This window comes from Anarhichas minor, unplaced genomic scaffold, assembly GCF_050575085.1.
Source record: "Anarhichas minor isolate MPS153535 unplaced genomic scaffold, ASM5057508v1 ptg000002l, whole genome shotgun sequence".
Lineage (NCBI taxonomy): Eukaryota > Metazoa > Chordata > Actinopteri > Perciformes > Anarhichadidae > Anarhichas > Anarhichas minor.
In genome coordinates, this window is record NW_027466448.1 from 609,403 (window position 1) to 630,216 (window position 20,814).

A 20,814-nucleotide genomic window follows, 5' to 3' on the forward strand; every position below is an offset into this window, starting at 1 on the left:
AGTAGAAATCTGAATCAAATTCATTGAAGACAAAAGATTTCTGAGATAAAAAGATGACAAACAAACATTGTCTCATAAAACTCATTTTATTCTTTAAATACTCGAGTTGTTCGGATGATTCGGACCCAGATACCAGGTTCAAATAGACGGTTTACACAAAACAGAAGAAAACTTTGTAAAGTTGTTTTGATCAGACAGAGAAAAAAATATATAATAATTTACGTCCATGAAGGTCACCGCCCTGATCGATGTATAACGAGGAGGAGAATGAGTTCAATGATTCTGCTTCCAAAGTTTAAATCATAAAACAAACGTGGCGAGTTCTCAGACAGACGTCCTGAACAGCTCTGTGAGCATGTTTGAGGTGTTTGCACAGCTGTTACAACATGCCCACTTACCCTCGTTTGCTTTACGGGTGTTTCTTTTTGACTTGTGCCACAGTTCACCAAAAACATCTAGAAGAAATCATTTGTTCCCAGTTAAATCATTAAAACAGTTCATTGTTTTGTCAATTATTTCAATACTGATTAATTTCTGAGTCTCTTAATATGAAACGTCTCTTCTGTGATCATCAAGACATTCTTAAATCAACGGTATAAAAAGCTGACGGATGCTTTTATTTAGATTTTAACACCTTCACCTACAGATTCTTTATGCTTTGAATCTACGGTTTCGATATATTTAACATGATATATTACATTTGTTCATTTTATGGAATGAACTGTCCGGTGTTTTTCCTCTTTTCTTCCTCTCAGTGCTTCAAGGAACCTTCTACACACCATGTTTGAATTTAGTGAATAGTTGAGAAGCTGGAGAAGAAACGTCCTGTGAGCTGTTTGAATGGTTCTGATGTGAAAACACATTCAATCAACTCTAAACATGGAACCGGTCGGTTTGTTAGAATACTTTGAGTTCTTGTTCTAATCAACACCTGAGACGACTCCTGCTGAGCTCAGAGCATTAAAGCCTTGTGTTCAATATTTTGGGAAACCTGCTTATTCGCATTTGCTGAGTTAAAGTACTTTTACACCTGAGAGCTGGATATCGCCTCCGTCCCGTCGACAGCAACTACGTCCCGTCGACAGCACCTACGTCCCGTCGACAGCAACTACGTCCCGTCGACGCCACATACGTCCCGTCGACAGCACCTACGTCCCGTCGACAGCAACTACGTCCCGTCGACGCCACATACGTCCCGTCGACAGCACCTACGTCCCGTCGACAGCAACTACGTCCCGTCGACGCCACATACGTCCCGTCGACAGCACCTACGTCCCGTCGACGTCACCTACGTCCCGTCGACAGCACCTACGTCCCGTCGACAGCACCTACGTCCCGTCGACAGCACCTACGTCCCGTCGACAGCACCTACGTCCCGTCGACAGCACCTACGTCCCGTCGACAGCACCTACGTCCCGTCGACAGCACCTACGTCCCGTCGACAGCAACTACGTCCCGTCGACAGCACCTACGTCCCTTCGACTGCACCTACGTCCCGTCGACAGCAACTACGTCCCGTCGACAGCACCTACGTCCCGTCGACGCCACATACGTCCCGTCGACAGCACCTACGTCCCGTCGACGTCACCTACGTCCCGTCGACGCCACATACGTCCCGTCGACGCCACATACGTCCCGTCGACTGCAACTACGTCCTGTCGACGTCAACTACGTACTTTCGACGTCGCCTACGTCTCCTACATCCTGTCTGCGCCGATTCCATTCTGCATCTCTGAATAGTTTCATAATTGGTTTACGGGCTTTCTTGTCCTCTCGTATCCTCAGATAATAACTCATCAGATGTTTTGTTTACGTTTTCTACAACCGACTCTTCATAAAGTCGCCGGCCAAAAAGCAAGTTCAACACTTGTTCTCTTCGCTCTCTGCGTACTTCTTCATCGGTTCCGACGGCAGATTGAACTATCAGCAACAAAGACAAGAAGCATACATCCCAAAATATCTAACTACAAATTTAAGACTTTTTAAAAAAGTCTGTACATTCATAATCGCTAAATCTTAAGAATGAAAAAAAATGTTATTCTGTGAGATGAAGAGCCATAAAATGTGACGAAAAGTTCTCATCAGCTGTGCAAAATCTCATCTCAAAAACTTTAGCAGACATCGTAAAATCTCCTAAAGTAGAATCATTGGTATTGAGCTTAACTTCTGGTCATCGATGCCAGAGGACGCTGCGCTGCTCATGAAGCAGCTAGCATACGGCAGCAGCTAGCATACGGTAGCAGCTAGCATACGGCAGCAGCTAGCATACGGTAGCAGCTAGCATACGGCAGCAGCTAGCATACGGTAGCAGCTAGCATACGGCAGCAGCTAGCATACGGCAGCAGCTAGCATACGGCAGCAGCTAGCATACGGTAGCAGCTAGCATACGGCAGCAGCTAGCATACGGCAGCAGCTAGCATACGGCAGCAGCTAGCATACGGTAGCACCGTAGCAGAAATCAAAGGCTACATAAATAATAAAAAACGGCAGAAAGACGTTTTAAATGAAGTTGCATTACGTTGTCGTCCAAAATGCACAAGTTTGAGTAGAGTTTGGTGAACGTGGCTTTAAATAATCGCACGAGCAGAACTTCCCGATGTTAACACAGTACATGTTCTTGCAGGAGGCCCGGTGTCATTAGAAACCATCGTATGGAATGACCCGATCAGCAGCTTTCACCTCCGAAGCACTGAGTACTGCAGCCGGTATCATCCCCTTTGCTTTCATATCATCATTTCATTCAATGAGCCCATATTAAAATATAATAAATACATCCAAATGAGAGTCCGTGGGGGGGAAACATTCACTGAGGTGCTCCGAGCCGACGGAGTCTGGAAGGCCGAGCAGAAGAAGAAGAAGAAACGGTTTGGTTGTATTTGGTCGTGTCGTAATCCGTGTTTGGTGTTTGGCTTCTTGTGTTAAAGCAGCTTTGGTGAGGGCAAAAACAACAACAACAACTAAGAACTGAACATCATGTCAGTTTACGTCCAAACATGGAAACATCCCGAACCTCAGAGGGGGAATGTTGCAGCTCGTCCTCTGTGACCGGCTGCATGTCCAACTGTGCAAATAAACGAGCTGCTGCATTAGCATGTCGCACCAAACCTCAGCAGCTTCTCTCTCTCTCTGTGTGCTCAAACTTTAACTTTTTCTGTTCTTAATACTGTAGAGGAGTGCGAGTTTAGATGGCGTGTGTGATGTAGAAGATGAACTCCATGTCCATGGCGGTCTGCGGTACGCTAGCACTACCTCCGTGGATGACGGGGATCAGAGCGCCGTCCAGCTCGTTCATGTAGCGCTGAGGGAGGAGCTGACCTCCGGAGCCGGCCTGGTACTCCACCTGAGAGCAGAGCAGGAAGAAATAAACACCATTTACATTTCTATCGATGATACAAAGAAGAAGAATTCATGTTGAGATGCTTTAGAAACAGGAGGTCTTATAAATCTACATGTGAGTAAATATTTAGCAGCCAAATCAAATAGTTTACAAGATATTCAACCTTTGTTTCCTTATAATACATTTCATACTTTACAGGGTTTGTATAAAGTCAATAAAGTAGTTTATGAATATGAGATATGAGTTTATAGATAATTACAAGACATTCGGTGCAGCTCCGGTGATAAATAAGAGATTGTTTTTACCATATCAGCCTGTGTGGAGATGCGGAGCGAGAGCGAGTTGATGCCGCTGGACGTGAGGACGGCGAGGTGAGGAGTCAGAGCGCTGCAGGCGGCCAAAGCCATCTCCTTGTGGAACACGCTGCAGGACGACAGCACCGACTCCAGGCTGCAGTCGGGAGTCTTCAGCTGGTAGAAAACCTGGAGGGACATTCAGAGACCCGGACCGTCAACTAAAACCTGGAAACACGACGTTCATCGGGTGCAAAAGACTCGGTTCCTTTAAAGTCACCTCGGTGCATCTGATGGTGCGTCCGTCCGACTCGAACTCCGTGTCCTGCCGCATCCTCACGCTGCGGACGCCGTCCAGAGGTCTCCCATCGACCCCGCTGGTTCTGCTGCAGACGAGCATCAGAGTGAGAAAACCACGTCACAGATAAACTCAAAACAGTGAAAACAACATTTCACTTCCTGAACAATCACTCACTCATTTTGTGAACCATCACCTGACATTTAAAGATCCACAGCTCTCTTCATGTTTTTACAAAATTTCGTATTTGTGTTGAGGAAACAAGAGTCGGGAGTTTTGCACTAAAAAGACGATAATATTTGATGTCACACGTAATTTAAGGAGAGAGGAGAGAGGAGAGGAGAGGAGAGGAGAGGAGAGAGGAGAGAGGAGAGGAGAGAGGAGAGAGGAGAGGAGAGGAGAGAGGAAAGGAGAGAGGAGAGAGGAAAGGAGAGGAGAGAGGAGAGGAGAGAGGAGAGAGGAGAGAGGAGAGAGGAGAGGAGAGAGGAGAGGAGAGAGGAGAGAGGAGAGAGGAGAGAGGAGAGGAGAGAGGAGAGAGGAGAGGAGAGAGGAAAGGAGAGGAGAGGAGAGAGGAGAGGAGAGAGGAGAGAGGAGAGAGGAGAGGAGAGAGGAGAGGCTGGAAACATGTCAATAGTTTAGTATTCATAACATGTAGAGCGTCCATTTTTTTTCCCCAACATTGGTAACACTTGTGGACACTTAGAAATATGTTGGATATATAGATTCCATTGTTTTCAAATGTTTTTAAAGTTAATCATCAAAGAAATCACCGAGCCGTGACTTCTGTGTGTGGTTACATCTCTTCTGCTTGTGTAAACTCAAGAGAAACAAACTAAAACACCTGATTTTACTATCACAGACTGTGCAGCACATAGAGTTACTCTGCGTATGTGTGCAGATTGGACAAGAGCGAGTAAACAGTTGAGTGAACGCGTCGTTACCCCGTGTTGACGGGTGAGCTCAGGTCGACCCAGCGGACGCTGACGTTCTCTCGGAGCTCCCCTCCGTTGTTCCTGCCGCACGGGATGTGGAAGTCCGTCTGCTCCCTCAGGGCGCCGCGCAGGGACTCCATGGTCTCCGGAGGGATTTGAACCATCAACCCATCTGAGGAACAAATCCCAGTTACGGTAGGTCCCAAAAACAAAGAAAGCTTTGTGGAATAAGAGCCAATAAATCCATGAGTTTACCCTCAACAATGCTGGACTTGGCGACGAAGCCTGAGGAGGCCTTCAGGGCCCCGTTGAACACCACGAAACTGGCCCCAGTCACTGTAACAAAACACAGAAGGACGTCATTGTGCTCGTCTTCTATATTTTGATTGGACGGAGGATGACCGACGGCGCTCACCTGTGCGGGTCTTGTCAGGCTTGCTGTTGGCCTGCGTCTGGTAGTTTCCCTCCTCGTTCTGGAAACACACCAGGTGAGAGTCGGCCTCCGAGCTGAACCTCGCTCCGATGCTGATGACGTGCTCGTTGGACGCGTTCACCACCTTCTGCATCTGTAAAGACACAGGAAACACATTCACGGTCCTGCAGAGCTAGTAAAAAGTACAATATGTACCTCTGAGATGTAGTACAGTAAAAAGTACAACATGTACCTCATTGAAGCTACTTTTGGGGATGTCGATGTAGCTGTGTCCCATCTCCATGTGGATCCTCAGGCCCTCCACCACCGACAGACTGTACTGGTAGTTCCTCAGGTCCTGTGGAGAAAAAAAACGACTTAAATATTTGCATTTTGGAGCTCCATATGAAGCCAATAAGGAAAGGAAACAAGGAGACTCAAAAAGTGAAACTCTCTTCCTGTCGGGAGCCAAAGTATAAATCGAATGTTCTCTGAACAAACCAGAGTGGACGTTTTTCTGGCAGCCACGTAATTAAAAGTACGTTTCAGCGGGATGAAGAACTGAAGTCTGTGACTTTAGTTTATATATAATACTTCATATATTCATATATAAGACTGAGGACAATATAAAGACTTGTTTGTGTTTTATTACTTACAGCCAGCAGATTCATGATGGTGTGTCCCGTCTCTCGATACACGGAGTCACGAAAACGAACACTTGTCAGTGTGGTGGGATAAACTGTAGAAGAGAAATATGAACAACGGGTTATTAACGATATAATGAATCATCTTTATTTGTAGATTATTAATAGTGTCGTGACTTCATACAAATATGATAAAAACATTTCATTTTGTATTTATTCAATGTTTGATAAAATAACCTTCAGAGCTTCAAATAACATTTATCATTAGTAATTCATTCGGTGAATTTTTATTTGTTTCAGGATAATTTCTGATAAAAGAATGAAATAATAATCTATATTGAGGAGATGTTTTTCTAACAATAGACCAAAAAAAAGTTGAGCAAAAATGTAAAACAATAAAAAGAAAAAAGGGGGAATGCTTAAAGACGTGTTTGCTGCTTTAATTTATCTTAATTAATAAGATTATGTCTCGTTTCTTTTACCTGAAATTAAGTTTATTATAAAATGTGACACAACATTTAAGGCCAGAAAAGAAACACACACACACACACACACACACACACACACACACACACACACACACACACACACACACACACACACACACACACACACACACACACACACACACACACACACACACACACACACACACACACACACACACACACCGCTGTATTCAGCTCCGAGCCGCAGGAGCAGCCGGAGGGGGAAGACTTTGGCCCAGGGAACCTCCAGCTTCTGGACCAGCAGCCCGAACATGAAGGGCTGAGGAGGCAGCGTGAGTCCGTCCAGAGGCTGACAGCTGGGGGAGAAGAACAGCATCCCAGCGTGGTCCTTACTGCCCAGGAAGCTGCTGGTGAACATCACGTTATCCAGCTCCTCCAACAACTTCCCTGTAACAGACACGACAACGACTCTGTAGTTAGTTAGTGTGTGTGTGTGTGTGTGTGTGTGTGTGTGTGTGTGTGTGTGTGTTGCAGACAGACAGGTGGGCTGCCTGTCGTTGAGTCTACCTTTCTGGGCTTCTTGGTAAATGTTGAGATAAAGTGTGAAGAGGTCTTTTGGGAGAGTTTTCTCTTCCGGCAAACACTCCAACAAAAACACCAGCTCTCTCTGCCCGAGAGCCTGCAGCCCGTTAGAGCCGAAACACCAACACTGACGACCGGAGTCTGGAAGAGGAAAGAGAAACAGCAGAGAGTTAACTGACCCGAGATCTGTGGGAGAGCAACGTAAACATGCAGGACTCCTATTTCAATCGACGATCGGAGGGATGATTAACAGCTAATTGATAACTATATTTAAAGCATCAAAGATAACTCATAATAACACGGGGCTCCGTAGTCTGCACCACTTTATTCTCCTTTCACACAGTCCACTATAACCTTTTTCCTTCTTCCCCTCCTTCCGTTTCATCCTTCACAATAAAAGCCCCAGACACGCACCCTGGAACATCCTCGAGAGCTCTTAAAGTAACTCGACATAACTAGCTCACACTCATGGTTTTAAAGTATATTTAACTCACATGTCACCAGTTTGACGTTGACCAGCAGGTTGGCGTTGAGAACAAACGTCAGCGGTCGAGGTCCTCCCTCCTCCAATAGGTGCAGAATCTGGCAGGGGGCGGGGCTTTCCTCAACCAAAACATCTGGAAAGAAAAACAACACAGAGATCCAGCGTGAGTTTATCACATCTTTCTGTCAAAGTGAAGACTTTTTTAATCACACATAAGAGACGTTCACAGCTTGTTAAAATGATTTTTGGCTCCTGGTGATTAAAACTGATTTTGCCATCGATGTCATAATAACGCCACTGTGAGTGTTAGAAACACGTTCTACTGAATCTCTTACAGTTTACATTGATTTAATAATTGCTTTGAGAACTCTGGTGCCTGTTTTATGAAGTCTGACAAAATGTTAAATTAGGACGTCATCATTTAATGACTACTTTCTCACATGCTGCATCGTTTTTGGCTGAATATTCATTTATTCAAACATGCATTTCACATGGATCAAAGTAGAACATATGAGGAGGGAGACGCCTGGACTGATTATTGCTCTACACCGAGATTATGAATTAATTTCAGTTCATTTCAATTTCAAGTCACTCTTTGAGACGTTGAACCCACCAGGAGAGGGCGCTGCGCTGCAAAATGAATCCTGATTGTTTTTCAGTTTAGTCTTGAAGAATTAAAAAACATATCGGGAACAAATCGGGATGAAATCACAGCTTCACATAACGACACGTTCCTCTAAAAGGAGGTAAACACACACACAGACCTCCCACTTCGTCCTCCCCGGTGGTGATGAGCAGAGGAGGAAGATCATCCTCGTTATCCGGCAGCAGGCTGGGAACCCTCGTCACACAAGAGCCGATCCCAGAGAGCAGAGCGTAGTCCCAGGGGCCGGACACGGGGGGCCGGACCACCGCCACGCCTCCAAAAGCTTCAGAAGCTTCAGGGGCCGAGGAGCCACCGACCTCAACCTCTGAGCCAGGCTGAAAACACGAGAGGATCGGTCACTGTGGCGTCGTTACACGATGATTATTACTGTTCACAATATTAAAATATGTTTCATCTAGTGGTAGAAAACTCAGTGAAGCAGACACATGTCCTAAAAGAATCTCTATCAGTTCAAGTGAACACTATATTTAGAATATTATCACCTCTTTAACTTGTTGTCAGACCTTTGTGATAAACTGTTGTCTATGATCTCTCTAAAGACACCAAACTACATTCACAAAATGTAGTTTTTCTAACCTAAATCTAAGTTTTTGTCAATGGAGTCTGGTGCTTTGAAGACAGCCCTTTAGAGGCTCTAGTTGGTTCAGGTAAGTAAAACTGCTTCACGGTATTTCAATGTTATGGTTATTGCGTCAACGCTACTTAAAAACATTTTAACTGTCCAGCGGAAGAACCAAACTTTCTCTAAAGAAGGTGAAAAAGTAGCTAAAAAGTCCTTAAACTCTAGAATCTCGTGTTCTCCCTTTGGCCGTGTGGATCACGCGTCTTACCGTTTGGTCCGGAGAGACGGAACCGAACTCCTGCGAGCTCCGGCGGCTCGTCACCGACAGCTTGGTCGTGTCCGCCACCTCCCCGTTGGGCAAGATGCCGTCGGCGAACCAGACCCGCTTCTGCTCCCGAGGACAACCTGACGACACAGGAAAGAAAAAGTCTTTTCAAGGGGTTCAGTTCAGGAAACAACAACAGTGAAGGTATAGGACTATGTACAGTATTTAAGAGCAACCATACTGTCATTGTTTGGCTGTTTGAGAACGGACACAGGCACCATGACGGTGGGCGGAGGAGAGTTAAGAGTGCCGGCGGCTCGAGCCTGCTGCAGAGGGGGGATGGTGCTGCAGTACTCAGATGGGACGTTGGGGTTTGGACTTGGACCTGCAGGACTCATCATCCGCTCCAGGGCCTGGGCTACAAGGAGAAACACGTCGTAGAGGCGTGTTAATCTTAGCACAAGTTGAACTCATCTTTAGTCTACGGCTAACTAGATTCACTTCATTTCTTTGTCTTGAGCCTCACTCGCTGTGTGAGTCCATGCACAGAAAGAGTCCGGACTGAAACATTCTCAACAACTATCGGACGGATTGTCATGAATCTCTGAGCAGACATTCATGTTCCCCAGAGGATGAATCCTGCCGACTTTTCCTCCAGCACCACCATCAGATTGATATTTGCGCATTTGACGATTGGATAAACTGCCACGAAAGATTCCTTCATTTTTTATCCAGCACCATCATCAGGTCGACATTTGAATTTGTCGAATACTTTGTCGAACACTACGGACATTCTCATCAATCTCGGCTGTGCTTCGTGTTTAATGCTAATTAGCTAATGTTAGCATGCTGGGATCCCAAATTAAGAAGCTAAATATCAACTCTTAAACAGCCTGTTAGCATGCAAACATTCACATTTTCCTGTACGTGGCTTTTTTGCAACCGATAAACAGGAAGTGACCATATCTGGACTGAGGAGGAGTGACGTAGAGACGCCGTACACGTCTCTGGTAGAGTCCTGTCAATCACAGTAGCCCCGCCCTAAAGCATCCCCTGCTTTATGGTCTGTTTGACTCTAAATGGACCATAATGTACTAAATGAACATCATGCTGTATTGAAGAAGACTTGAAACTAGAGATTGAGACCATAAACTCATGTTTACAATGTTTACTGAGGTAATAAATCAAGAGAGAAGTAGAGTCATTTTCTCATAGACTTCTATACAACCAGAGGAGTCGCCCCCTGGTGGTCACTAGAGAGAATGCAAGTTTTAAGGAACTTCAGCATCGACTTCACTCTTAAGAACCAGAACTTCCTGCCTGATTCTCTACCAGTATGCAGGATCCATTACAGATTAATTTGTATCACTGATACTTTAAATTAAGACGTTTCATTGCTATTGGAGGATTCTGTAAAATACTAACAAAAAAATAAAATGAAGCCTGAAGCAACTGATGCTGACGATGATGACGATGATGATGATGCGGTCAGATATTAAACCAGCTAATTCAGAAGCAGAACTGGAGCACGAGTGAGACTGTGTGAGCTCAGAGGACGTTCAGTGGACGATGTTGCAACGACCACGAGGCAGCGACTGTGATTGGAGGTTATGTGATGACTAATCGGAGCTTGGTGAGTGCTTCGTGTGTAGCTACGTTTCATTTGTTTTAATAAATAAAAAGCTTGTTTTGTGTGCTCAGACACATTTAACTGACGGCTCTGCAGAACACGACGTGGAGCAGATGAATGAAGGTTATTGCAAACAGGACGGACGTGAGTTGTTGCTTCCAGGAAAGCTGGCTCTCAGAAAATGCTGATGTAGCACACGTCTGCATTATATTGATTAAGCATCATAGATCTTTATCGATCTGTTGTGTACCGACAACAACTACAGTGTGGTGTACAAAAGCACGGGAACACAGAACGACACCGGGGGGAAGAATACAGCGAAGACGTTACAGTGATTCAGACCCTTGTTAACCCTCTGAACCCTGGCAGGACGGGAACGCAACTGTTCTTTAAACTATCGCCAAAACAACACCGTTCATCTCAGCCAGAAGCGGGAAAAAACGCCATTATCGTCAGTTTCATCTTAACGACGGTCCTTGAACACATCATGTGTGACGAATAATTCCGTCAGAAAAAGCAACCGAAATTAAGCTTAAAATAATGATACTTCATCACAAACATTTTATTCTTCATGTCACATTTAAAATCTCTTCACTAATAAAGCGTTCACTTTAACCAGATCTTATAAAAACATTAAACTGTGAGCTCCTCAGAGAAACTATGAAGTCATGATTGATTCATCTGAGACCAACAGTCATGTGACAACAAGGAGAAACTTTGACTGAACTACAGGAAGTGAACACAGAGAGGAGAGGAGAGAGGAGGAGAGAGGAAGAGAGGAGAGAGGAGAGGAGAGAGGAGGAGAGAGGAAGAGAGGAGAGAGGAGAGGAGAGAAGAGAGGAGAGAGGAGAGGAGAGAAGAGAGGAGGAGAGAGGAAGAGAGGAGAGAGGAGAGGCTGAAACATGTGAATAGTTTAATATTCTTAGCACATGGAGCCTCCATTTTTGTTTCCAACATTGGTTAAACTTGCGTTTCTTTCTTTATACTGATTTTATATCATAACTGTGTTATTCTTCACTAAAGTCATGCTCTAGTTCTCTCTGCTTCTAGTCATCATGGTTCTGTTTCTATAGAGGAGCAGGACTTTTATTTTGAAGTGAAAATTAAGGCGCAAAAAAGAGAGAAAAATGTGACCGGAGCAAGAAATTGCCCCTAACGGCTTTGGGGTTGAGAGGGTTAACGGATAAAAATAGTCCCACAGCATCACTACAAGGAGAGTCGATTCATCCTGGAAAAACGATGACAAGGCATAAAAAAAGTCATCCAGGGCTTCAGGCCAAAAACTCTGTGTGAGGAAGAAATCCACGAGTGACCTCATTTCATATTTACCACTAATATTCCTCTGCACAGATTATAAAAACACCACAACAAACCAGAAAAGATACACAGAGGCAGTAAACAAACGCAGCTTACCTCTTCCTCATCATCCTCATCCTCATCCTCATCTTCCTCTCTGCTAAAACTCAACCGGTCCAAAACACTGCAAGTCTGTTCCTCAGTCTGACTTTAGACACTCCCATCACAGCCGCTCCTCGCTTCATATCCTCAGAGTCTACGTCTGTTGTTAGCCTGTTAGCTTCAGGCTGTGTGTGTGTGTGTGTGTGGTGAGCTTCACATGCAGCTCACCACACTGTTATGAGAGATGAAGGGAGGGAGGGAGGGAAGGAGAGGTGACGGAGAGGAGAGAGCGATGGCGTCACAACCGCTAGAGCATCCGCCAGCCGCAAAAAGTGGATCACCGCTTCCTTCTTAATTTAGACGACAGTGTGTGCGAGCGTCACATGTCCACACACACACACACACACACACACACACACACACACACACACACACACACACACACACACACACACACACACACACACACACACACACACCAAGGACAAATGCCAGTGTCCTGCTATAACTCTCCTCCCTCTCTCCATCCACCCATCTCCCCCCTCCTCCCCCTCTCCATGCTGCAGTCTTTTAGCCATAAAAAGGTCCGTCTATGAAACCAGACCACAAAAAAGAAAAACAATCTGCCTTTAAATATGTATATTTTATATGTAAATAGATGGAAAGACACCAATTCTTCATATGAATGTTTGAATATTTAATAGCCTCAGATATTAGATATAGATATTCCTCTGAGCTGCATAATGAAAACGTTACCGTGATGTTATTAAGTTTTCATGACAACTTCAGTCTATTTAAAGAGGACTCATAGTCCTGTGAGGCAAACTATATTTACCCACCAAACAGGGACGTATTAAAGCAATATATATTAAATATTAAAGCTGCATTAACTGAGTTTTTGGGGGCAGAAACACAAGCTTTAAACTCAACATGGAGATATTGGCTGAATCCAAAATTATTCGCCATTTTTTAACCAAGCACCTTAAACTAGTGATGTTACATGTAATGGGTCTGCCTGTTATACACTCTTTGGCCAACAGGAGGCTTCGTGAGTACATGAGGCCTTGAGAAAGGACCATCTTGCCATGACTGCTATGTACCATCATGCATTGCGTTGAAGGAACAAAAATGGCAGATGGCGAACAGAGGAGAGAGCGGCACGATTGAGACAAATCCACGAGTTGTGGCACAAAAATAATACATTTAACGGCCAGAAAGCAGTTTGTATTTATTTATTAATTTACAAAAATACACTTATTGGCCCCATATGGACAACGGCAGCGTATACCGCTTTACTACTTCCATTCTTACCTTTCACAATAAAAGCCCTAGACATACACGAGGCATCATTGTTTATCAGGGGAATATGAATTCACTACATTTTTCGATAAAAGGCTACTGAACAAAATAGATTACAACATGTATTTATAAGAAAAGATTATGTGTGCATTTTAATTTTATTTTAATAACGATGGTCCACTACCTGCCACTGACATTTCACATTTTAATTGTGTAAAAGCAGTGACCCAGGAAGTTCTACCGACCTTAAATAGAACTTCCTGGATCGTGAGTAGGGAGACGTGAATGAGTGAGTGATTTCGAGCACAACTTTTATCACCTAATAAAGTTGTTACGGCAAACGTGTCATCAAACTGTTGCAGTTCACACACGATTCCTTGACTTGAGTCCAGTATTTTCTCTCTTTTAGCTCCGTTTTTGGTCTCCACCACCAAAAATAAGGGAAATATCTCTTTAGCTGCTAAATGCTCCACCGTGTAAACAGATCAGTCGATAGCTGTGTCTGTTCGATGTACGGTGGGTTTTCATGGAGAAATGAGGTTGATGATAGCGGTGACAGTGAAGTTGCAGCTGTAAAAAACAAAACAACGAGCTGAAAGACACTAAAACTCTCAGTCGTGGTCTGAACTACAGAGTCGGGTAATAATTATTTCTGGGTTCTTTGCTTCAAACGACACCTTTTACATTAAACATATACATGTAATCCATTGTTAACATAAAAACACAGATTAGCGAAGCTTTAAAGTGTCTTAAAGTATCTAACTTTTAAAAATGTGTTTTCTTTGACTATTTCTATCTGATCTTCCACTTCATTACTATCATTTGCACAGTTTGTTAATCCTTTTATCAGCAAGCAGCAGGAAGGACGTGTTCTCTGTCTTTTTAGCATGATAATATAATTTAAATCAGAATAATTCAAAAAGCCGTTCAGTTTTCTTTCTAATTCTTTAAACATCTCCGTCCCATTTGAGATGTTTGTCAGTAACTCACATTGTTTTGTTTGTTTCTTGGAAGTAAACAAACCTTCTGAGGGACATCTCTGTTAAAGATCCTACTATAGTTGAATAAATATCTCGTTGTATTTGCACACTTCTGCATTAGGAGCTGGTCTTTAGCTCTCACGTCCGTAACAGATATGTGGAAGTGAGTCTCTGACTCGGGAGATAAAACCTTACCTCGGTGTATCGTATCGAAGCAGACGACGCACACTCGAGCCTCCTTCTCCAGGTACTTCAGCTTACACTTCCTGTTGCAGCACACCGCACAGTAAACCTGCCACCGAGGAGACAACAACAATTCACTGAACATGTGTGTGTGTCTATCTAGTCTGTTAAGTAGCAGAACAATAACAAACAGTCCTCTCTAATGCTGCTTTAATCACTGGCCCTTAAAGCTCTCACGGCTCAGTAGAGATCTAGAGGGGAGCTAAAGAAGAAGAAGAAGCAGAAGAAGAAGTGCTGACTCAGCTCACTGCGTCCATGAATCCACGGAGCTATATTTGGTCCTCGGACGTAATCCGAGTTTATTGGACTATTTCCAAAACACGCACACTAACTCGGAACTCTGAACGGAATGAGTACGGATCAACTACAGTCTGTTACATCACTACTGAATACTACTTCACTATCGTGCTGACTAGTAGTATTAAAAACAAGTATAATGTTGACATTCACTTGATTCACTCGGCAGATGAATCGTTACTATTGTAACTCCATCAACAGAACATTGTAGTGAAACTCTAGTAAACAATATAATGGATTCACAGGAGTTTGTAAGCTGACTTTCGTACCTTCCCGCAGGCCCGACAGTGGTGCCTCCTCTTGGTGAAGGTGAACCTCTGGTAGCAGTTCATGCAGTTGGGAGCTTCGGCGTCGGGCACCCATGAGGGCTGCCTGCTCCCCAGCTCCTCCGCTCCGTCTCTCTTCCAGTTCACCGTCACGGCTCCGTCGGTGGGCGACCCCCCGGGGTACGGTGGGGGCTCTGAGAGTTCATCGTACCCAACGCTGTAGTCCCGATGCTCCTGAGAGGCGCACATCGGGCTCAAATCCCTGATGTTGGCGGCGTGCTCGTCCGTGAGACTTGAGGGTGAACTGTCTTCCTCGTCCTCGGGTGTGCCGAGCGTCTCAGTCTGCTCGTCTTTCTCTTCCTCCCCTGCTGGTGGAGATCTGGCGGTTTGGCAGTGTAGTTGTTTAGGTCTCGCGCCTCCATAGGAGGGCTGCTGATCGGGGGACTGGAAAGAGTTGCTGGTTAAGGAGAGTTCTGGCTCCTCTTGGCAAGGAGGTCCGCAAGAGTCCCCTGATGGAGCATCGGGGTTAAAACCTCCCTCTACAGACACGCACATTGTTCTGTCGCTCTCCGGAGAAGCCAGATCGCAGCTCCTCAGCTCCTCGCCCACAAGCCGGGCTTCCAGATCTCCATCAGACTCTGAGAGACCCCGAGTGAAATCTCCCGACATGCCGCAGTAAGCGACGCCTCTCTGCTCCGCTTCCGTGTGCGCCTGCAGGAAGGCGTCCAGCTCCTCGTCCGTGACCAGCAGCTCGGCCTGGTCGCTCTCGGGGAGGTATTCGAAGCCGAACTCGGGAGGGTCGACCGGGCTGGGTTCTGAGCGGTCTGCAGCAGCAGGATCCAGAGCGAGATGCTGCTGCCCCACTGGTGACGCCCGGCCCTCCGCAGGTGACGAGTCCTCTACAGGGTCCTCTAAATGGGACCTGGCTTCCGAGGCCGACGTGGAGGAGTCGGCCTCTGTGCACTCGGAGGCATCCGCCGCCTCGTCGAGTGGCTCTGCAGCTCGCCTCGATTCATCCTCCTCTGAGGACGCCGTGTTCAACAGAGCTCCACACATGGACACAGCGATGGGGAGGCACGACAGGCCCACCGACACGCCGTCTGACTGTAAGGACTCACCTTCATCCGAGGCATCTTGTGCGTCCAAGGTTGTTGTTTCTTTAATGCTATTAACGGGCAGAGGGGCCTCCGGCTCACAGCGGTCTAAAGAGTTAGCCGCCTCCTCACAGTTCCTCTCCTCATTCTCGGCGGACTCGGCCATCCTCGGTGATGGTGAATCCTCTGCGGACTCGCAGCTCCTCTCCACCGCAGCAGGGAGAATGACGTCCAGCAGACTGAGCGAGGCGGAGAATCCACCGCTCTGCTCGCAGGCGTCTAAACCAAGCAGCTCGTCGTCTCCGAAGCCGTCACTTCGCTCCTCTCCGGTGACCACTGGGCTGTCGAAGTCCACAAGCAGCCCGTCCTCCTCCACCTCTTCCTCTTCCTCCTCCGCCATTTGCTTCTCCACCACGTCCAGCTCGCTGAATGCATCGTGGCTGTCGGCCCTGACCAGGATGGCCGAGCCGGTGTCGTTCACGAGGTCGCACACCGGCTTCAGGGCTCGGTCGGGGCAGGGAGGAGCCGAGCTCTGAGCCGCCGGCCGGCAATCCACCGAGGACAGGAGGTCCACCGCCGTGAGGGGCTGACCTTCGACTTCTCGGTCATCGATGGCGGCGCCGTGGTTTTGAGCGGCGGCGGAGCGGTCGAGACAGCTGGTGGCAGAACCATAGTGGAGAGAGTTAAGGTTGGGGGGGTTCGGTGGAACGTTGGAGGCCTCGGCGGAGCCCAGTGAGGAGAACGGGTACACAGACGGCTTCAGGAAAACTGATCTGCATTCATGTTCCTCTGAAATAATGAAAAGAACAAAACATGTTAAACTCAGATATCAGGAAAAAATATTTATAATTTAGATATGAAACTCTGTTACTGATGTTTAGTAGTACAATTAAAATGCTAACTCACAAATGTATTTCTCTAACAAGGATTTGAATGAAATTGCAAAAATTAAGACACAAAAATCTCATGGATTGGACAAAAATTAAAGTTTAAAAAAACACATCACTGTCAGATAGAGCTGCAACGAGATGGATAGAAAAATAATCTGTAAAAAATGTATCACAAAATCTGAATTGTTTCAAACAAAACAAAAAAAGCAGAAAATGCCGTTTTCAGCCATTCAAAGAAGTTGATTTCCTGCTTTTCTCTGTTTTATATTAAAGTGAATATCTTTAAGTAACAAAGCTGAAAAAACAAGACTTTAAAGGACATGAGATGGACATTTATCTCCATTTTATAGACCAAACAATGAATCTAGAAAATAATCGTTTGATTAATCGAGAATGAAAATAATGAGTTAGTTGCAGCCCTGCCGTGTCAGCACGCTGTCTATTGTTTCCTGTGTTTGTTCTTTCTTTTTGACAAATTAATGATTTCAAAATGTCAACATGAGCTCTGAGAACATTTTTCTCTCTTTTTCGACACCCGACAGACAAAACAGTGAGTCGACTAATCAACAATGAAACTAATCATTACTTGCGGCCCTTTTGTTGTTTCTTACCAGTATTGAGCTCAAAGTCATCCAGCAGTTTGTCCAGATCACAAACAGCAGCCTTGAAGAAGCTGTCCATGCTGGACTAAAGCAACGGGCCCTGAACCCCCTCAATTCCTAAAGAGACACAAAAAGAGACTTATTATTAAAAACAACACATATCTTTACAGTCTAATGTCTAAAGTCAAACATGATCAATTACAGTAATACCAAAGAAAAATCTATATTTAAGTGCATGTGATAACTAAACAGGTGGAGGCATTTATGTCACCCTAAATATACACGTTTTGTAATCTTAATTACAGTGTTATACGTCATGTAATGTGATGAATATCACTGCAATACGTATTTCAATATGCACAGAAGTCTATCTTTAGAGCAGCCATATCGTAAACTATACATCTTAATTGTAATCCTTAAATTAGACGTGTAATTCAAAAGATGACAAAATAAATAAGTCAGACAACCTGAAACAAAAAGGAACGTCCACCATTATGATGCTCACACAGACCAGTTTCACAGCAAACATGTTGTGTCATGTGATCAGTAAACATGTGAGTAATACTAATTACTGCCAACAACAACTGAAGAAGTGACTTCTTCTGGGTAAAAAAACGGTTTATGCTTTAATCATTTATGTGTTTTACGTTTCAAACTTGCTCCTTTAATTCTGTATAATCCAAAACACGTTTCTATTGATTCCCGATTATAACGTTGCGGCTCGAGCATCATCACCACCTGAGGGCCATGTGGGGACTTTTCCTCTCCGTGTTGAACCGGAGTCACGAGGTTTAGCTTTAAACGCCACTGAGAATGAAGTTCTGCCAGATTAAAACGTTAATAAATGTGTTTTTGTTGCCTCGTGAAAGGAAAACTATGTTGTCTCAAATGTCCTAATCTGTATTTCTGTGCATCAACACAAGATTTTGATCATATGACTCTTTTCTTTTGCTGCGATTATTGAAATTAAAAGAAGTGATTGTGATGGTTTTTCCACACTGAATACACAGATACCAGCTGATATGAACTCTACAGCAGTGTTAATAAAGACACAAGGGACACTAAAGAGCTCTAAAACTGTGGAGACGCTTCCTTTCCTAACACACTGGCGTCTAAACATAGTTAGGAATGAGGAAGCCAGTCTCACTAAACACGCATCACACGGTTAATCGTCACAGTAAAAATATGCACTTACATAAATGTGGAGTAACCAGTTCTGAACAACAGTCATCTGGTATTTCTCTGACAATTAAATATATTTATTCTAAGTTCTTATCAAACTTTTATGTAATGCTATACTTACTTAAGTATTTATTGGGAGAAGAAGCTGTGTTATGGCCAGTAGTAAAAGAAGTACTCTTATCTTGTACTTGTAAAGGCAGCAGTACAAAGTGAAACTACTTTATAGTCTCCTGGTTAGCCTGGTTTAACCTCCACAATGTATTATATCTTTTGAGCTCATCAAAATGCAATATTTACCTCTGAGGTGTAGTACAGTATAAAGTACAATATGTACTGTACCTCTGAGATGTAGTACAGTAAAAAGTACAATAGAGATGTAGTGGAGGAGATGTATAAAGCAGCATGAAATAGACATATTGAAGTAAAGTACATTGAACGATTACTTCTTAACTACATTCCACCACTGGTGAACTGGTAGAGATATTTACAGATGAAGTACAAACAAATCTCAGATGAGGTCACAGAATCTGCCGGTAACATATATTGTCGTAACACCGATGGCAACCGGTGTCAGGCTGATTATCAATGCAACTTAAAAACTCAAGATAAGACAATTTAACGGTGTCAGTTAAAGACCGTTAGACGTTAATTCCAACAATTTAATAAGAACCCACTTTCAGCTACAGGATTAGCAAAACAAGCTAACTTACACAACTAGCATTTCAGTGAGCTAACGGCTAACGTTAGCATTAGCTTCTGTAACACTTCACCACAACAAACACTTAGCTTGGATGCTAATTATAGGGCTGATTGTAAGCTAACGTTAACGGTTAACGTCTGCTATCAATATAACAACACCCTGTTGTTGTAAGTCACGTGATTACAGCAGGTGTAGCTAAAGTTATCATGTTAGCTATGTTGTTATTGAAGGCGTTAGCTGGCTAATGTAGCTAGCTAGCTAATGTAGCGAACAGCTAGCTAACTGTGTTTTTACCCGGTTTTATTCTGTGACTAATACATTCCTTACCAGTACTGGTTTTTATTCCATAGCTCCGACGTCACATTCTGGTTCAAAACGGGAACAAACGTGGCCCGTGACGTCTTCTCATTCTTCCGTAACAAGGCAGTTAAAGTTGTGTGAGAGAGAGAGAGAAGCTAACTAGCTAGCTGGATTAGTGTTTTTTTTATTGGAGATGTGTGTGAATTCTCCACTCAGGCGGCCATCTAGAAACTAACTGTCGCGAGGTCACAGGATCTGGAAAGCCAAACTGACATTTATTTATTTTATTTATTTATTCATTAGGAGTTATAGTTTATGTAAGTGGTTATAATTTACACTCAATGGACACTTTATTATTTACACTTACTTTAAAAGTTATTTATTCAGCACTGTAGAATGTAACTAAGTACATTAACTTAAGCTCCTGTACTTATTATGACATTCTTCTCACACTTACACACAAACTGAAAGTAGTAGTTATGTAATGTTATTGTTTGTTTTTACTGTTATAATGTCATTTATTTGTTTGTTTTTCTTTTTATTGCTTTACTGTTTACTGTTTACTTTTTAAAGTGCTACACAAAATGTATTATTATTATTATTTTATTATTATTATTTGTTATTTATTTGTACGATTTATTATTGTTTATTATTATTTATTATTATTATTTATTATTATAATTGAGTTTTTCCATTTTATGCTTCTTTATACTTCTACTCCACTACATCTCAGAGGGAAATATTGTACTTTTTTTACTATACCACCTTTATTTGTCATTTATAGTACTAGTTACCTTTTACATAAAAAATAAATGCTTTTATGAAATGACGCAGTACACTAAATATCTAAAATTGGCTCCACTTTATTACATAACAACATTACATTACTTTAACTTTTGACACTTAAACTCAACATTTTGCTGATAATACTTCTGTACTTTAACTTTAATAATCCTTTATTATATATTTGCAGGAGGCATCAGTTAAAAAATAATACATGGTAATAAA

At 43.7% G+C, this 20,814-nt stretch overlaps 1 protein-coding gene across 2 annotated transcripts; it reads right to left on the reverse strand.

Moving 5' to 3' along the window:
• Positions 1–67: 67 nt before the first annotated feature.
• On the reverse strand, positions 68–20,046 carry zfyve16 (zinc finger, FYVE domain containing 16). 2 transcript variants are annotated; one of them, XM_076108438.1, is made up of 18 exons: positions 19,834–20,046; positions 17,634–17,741; positions 15,042–16,921; positions 14,428–14,524; positions 9,167–9,343; positions 8,929–9,065; positions 8,196–8,412; positions 7,442–7,564; positions 6,933–7,088; positions 6,588–6,812; positions 5,929–6,011; positions 5,526–5,630; positions 5,276–5,426; positions 5,116–5,196; positions 4,870–5,032; positions 3,911–4,016; positions 3,643–3,819; positions 68–3,340 (listed from the first exon to the last, which is right to left on the reverse strand). In XM_076108438.1, the coding sequence occupies exons 2-18, from the start codon at positions 17,701–17,703 to the stop codon at positions 3,182–3,184; spliced, it is 4,107 nt and encodes a 1,368-aa protein (XP_075964553.1). In that variant the 5' UTR covers positions 17,704–17,741; positions 19,834–20,046; the 3' UTR covers positions 68–3,181. The 2 variants fall into 2 exon arrangements, with proteins under 2 accessions (XP_075964553.1, XP_075964633.1); XM_076108518.1 differs by lacking the exon at positions 9,167–9,343.
• Between the last annotated feature and the right edge of the window lie 768 nt (positions 20,047–20,814).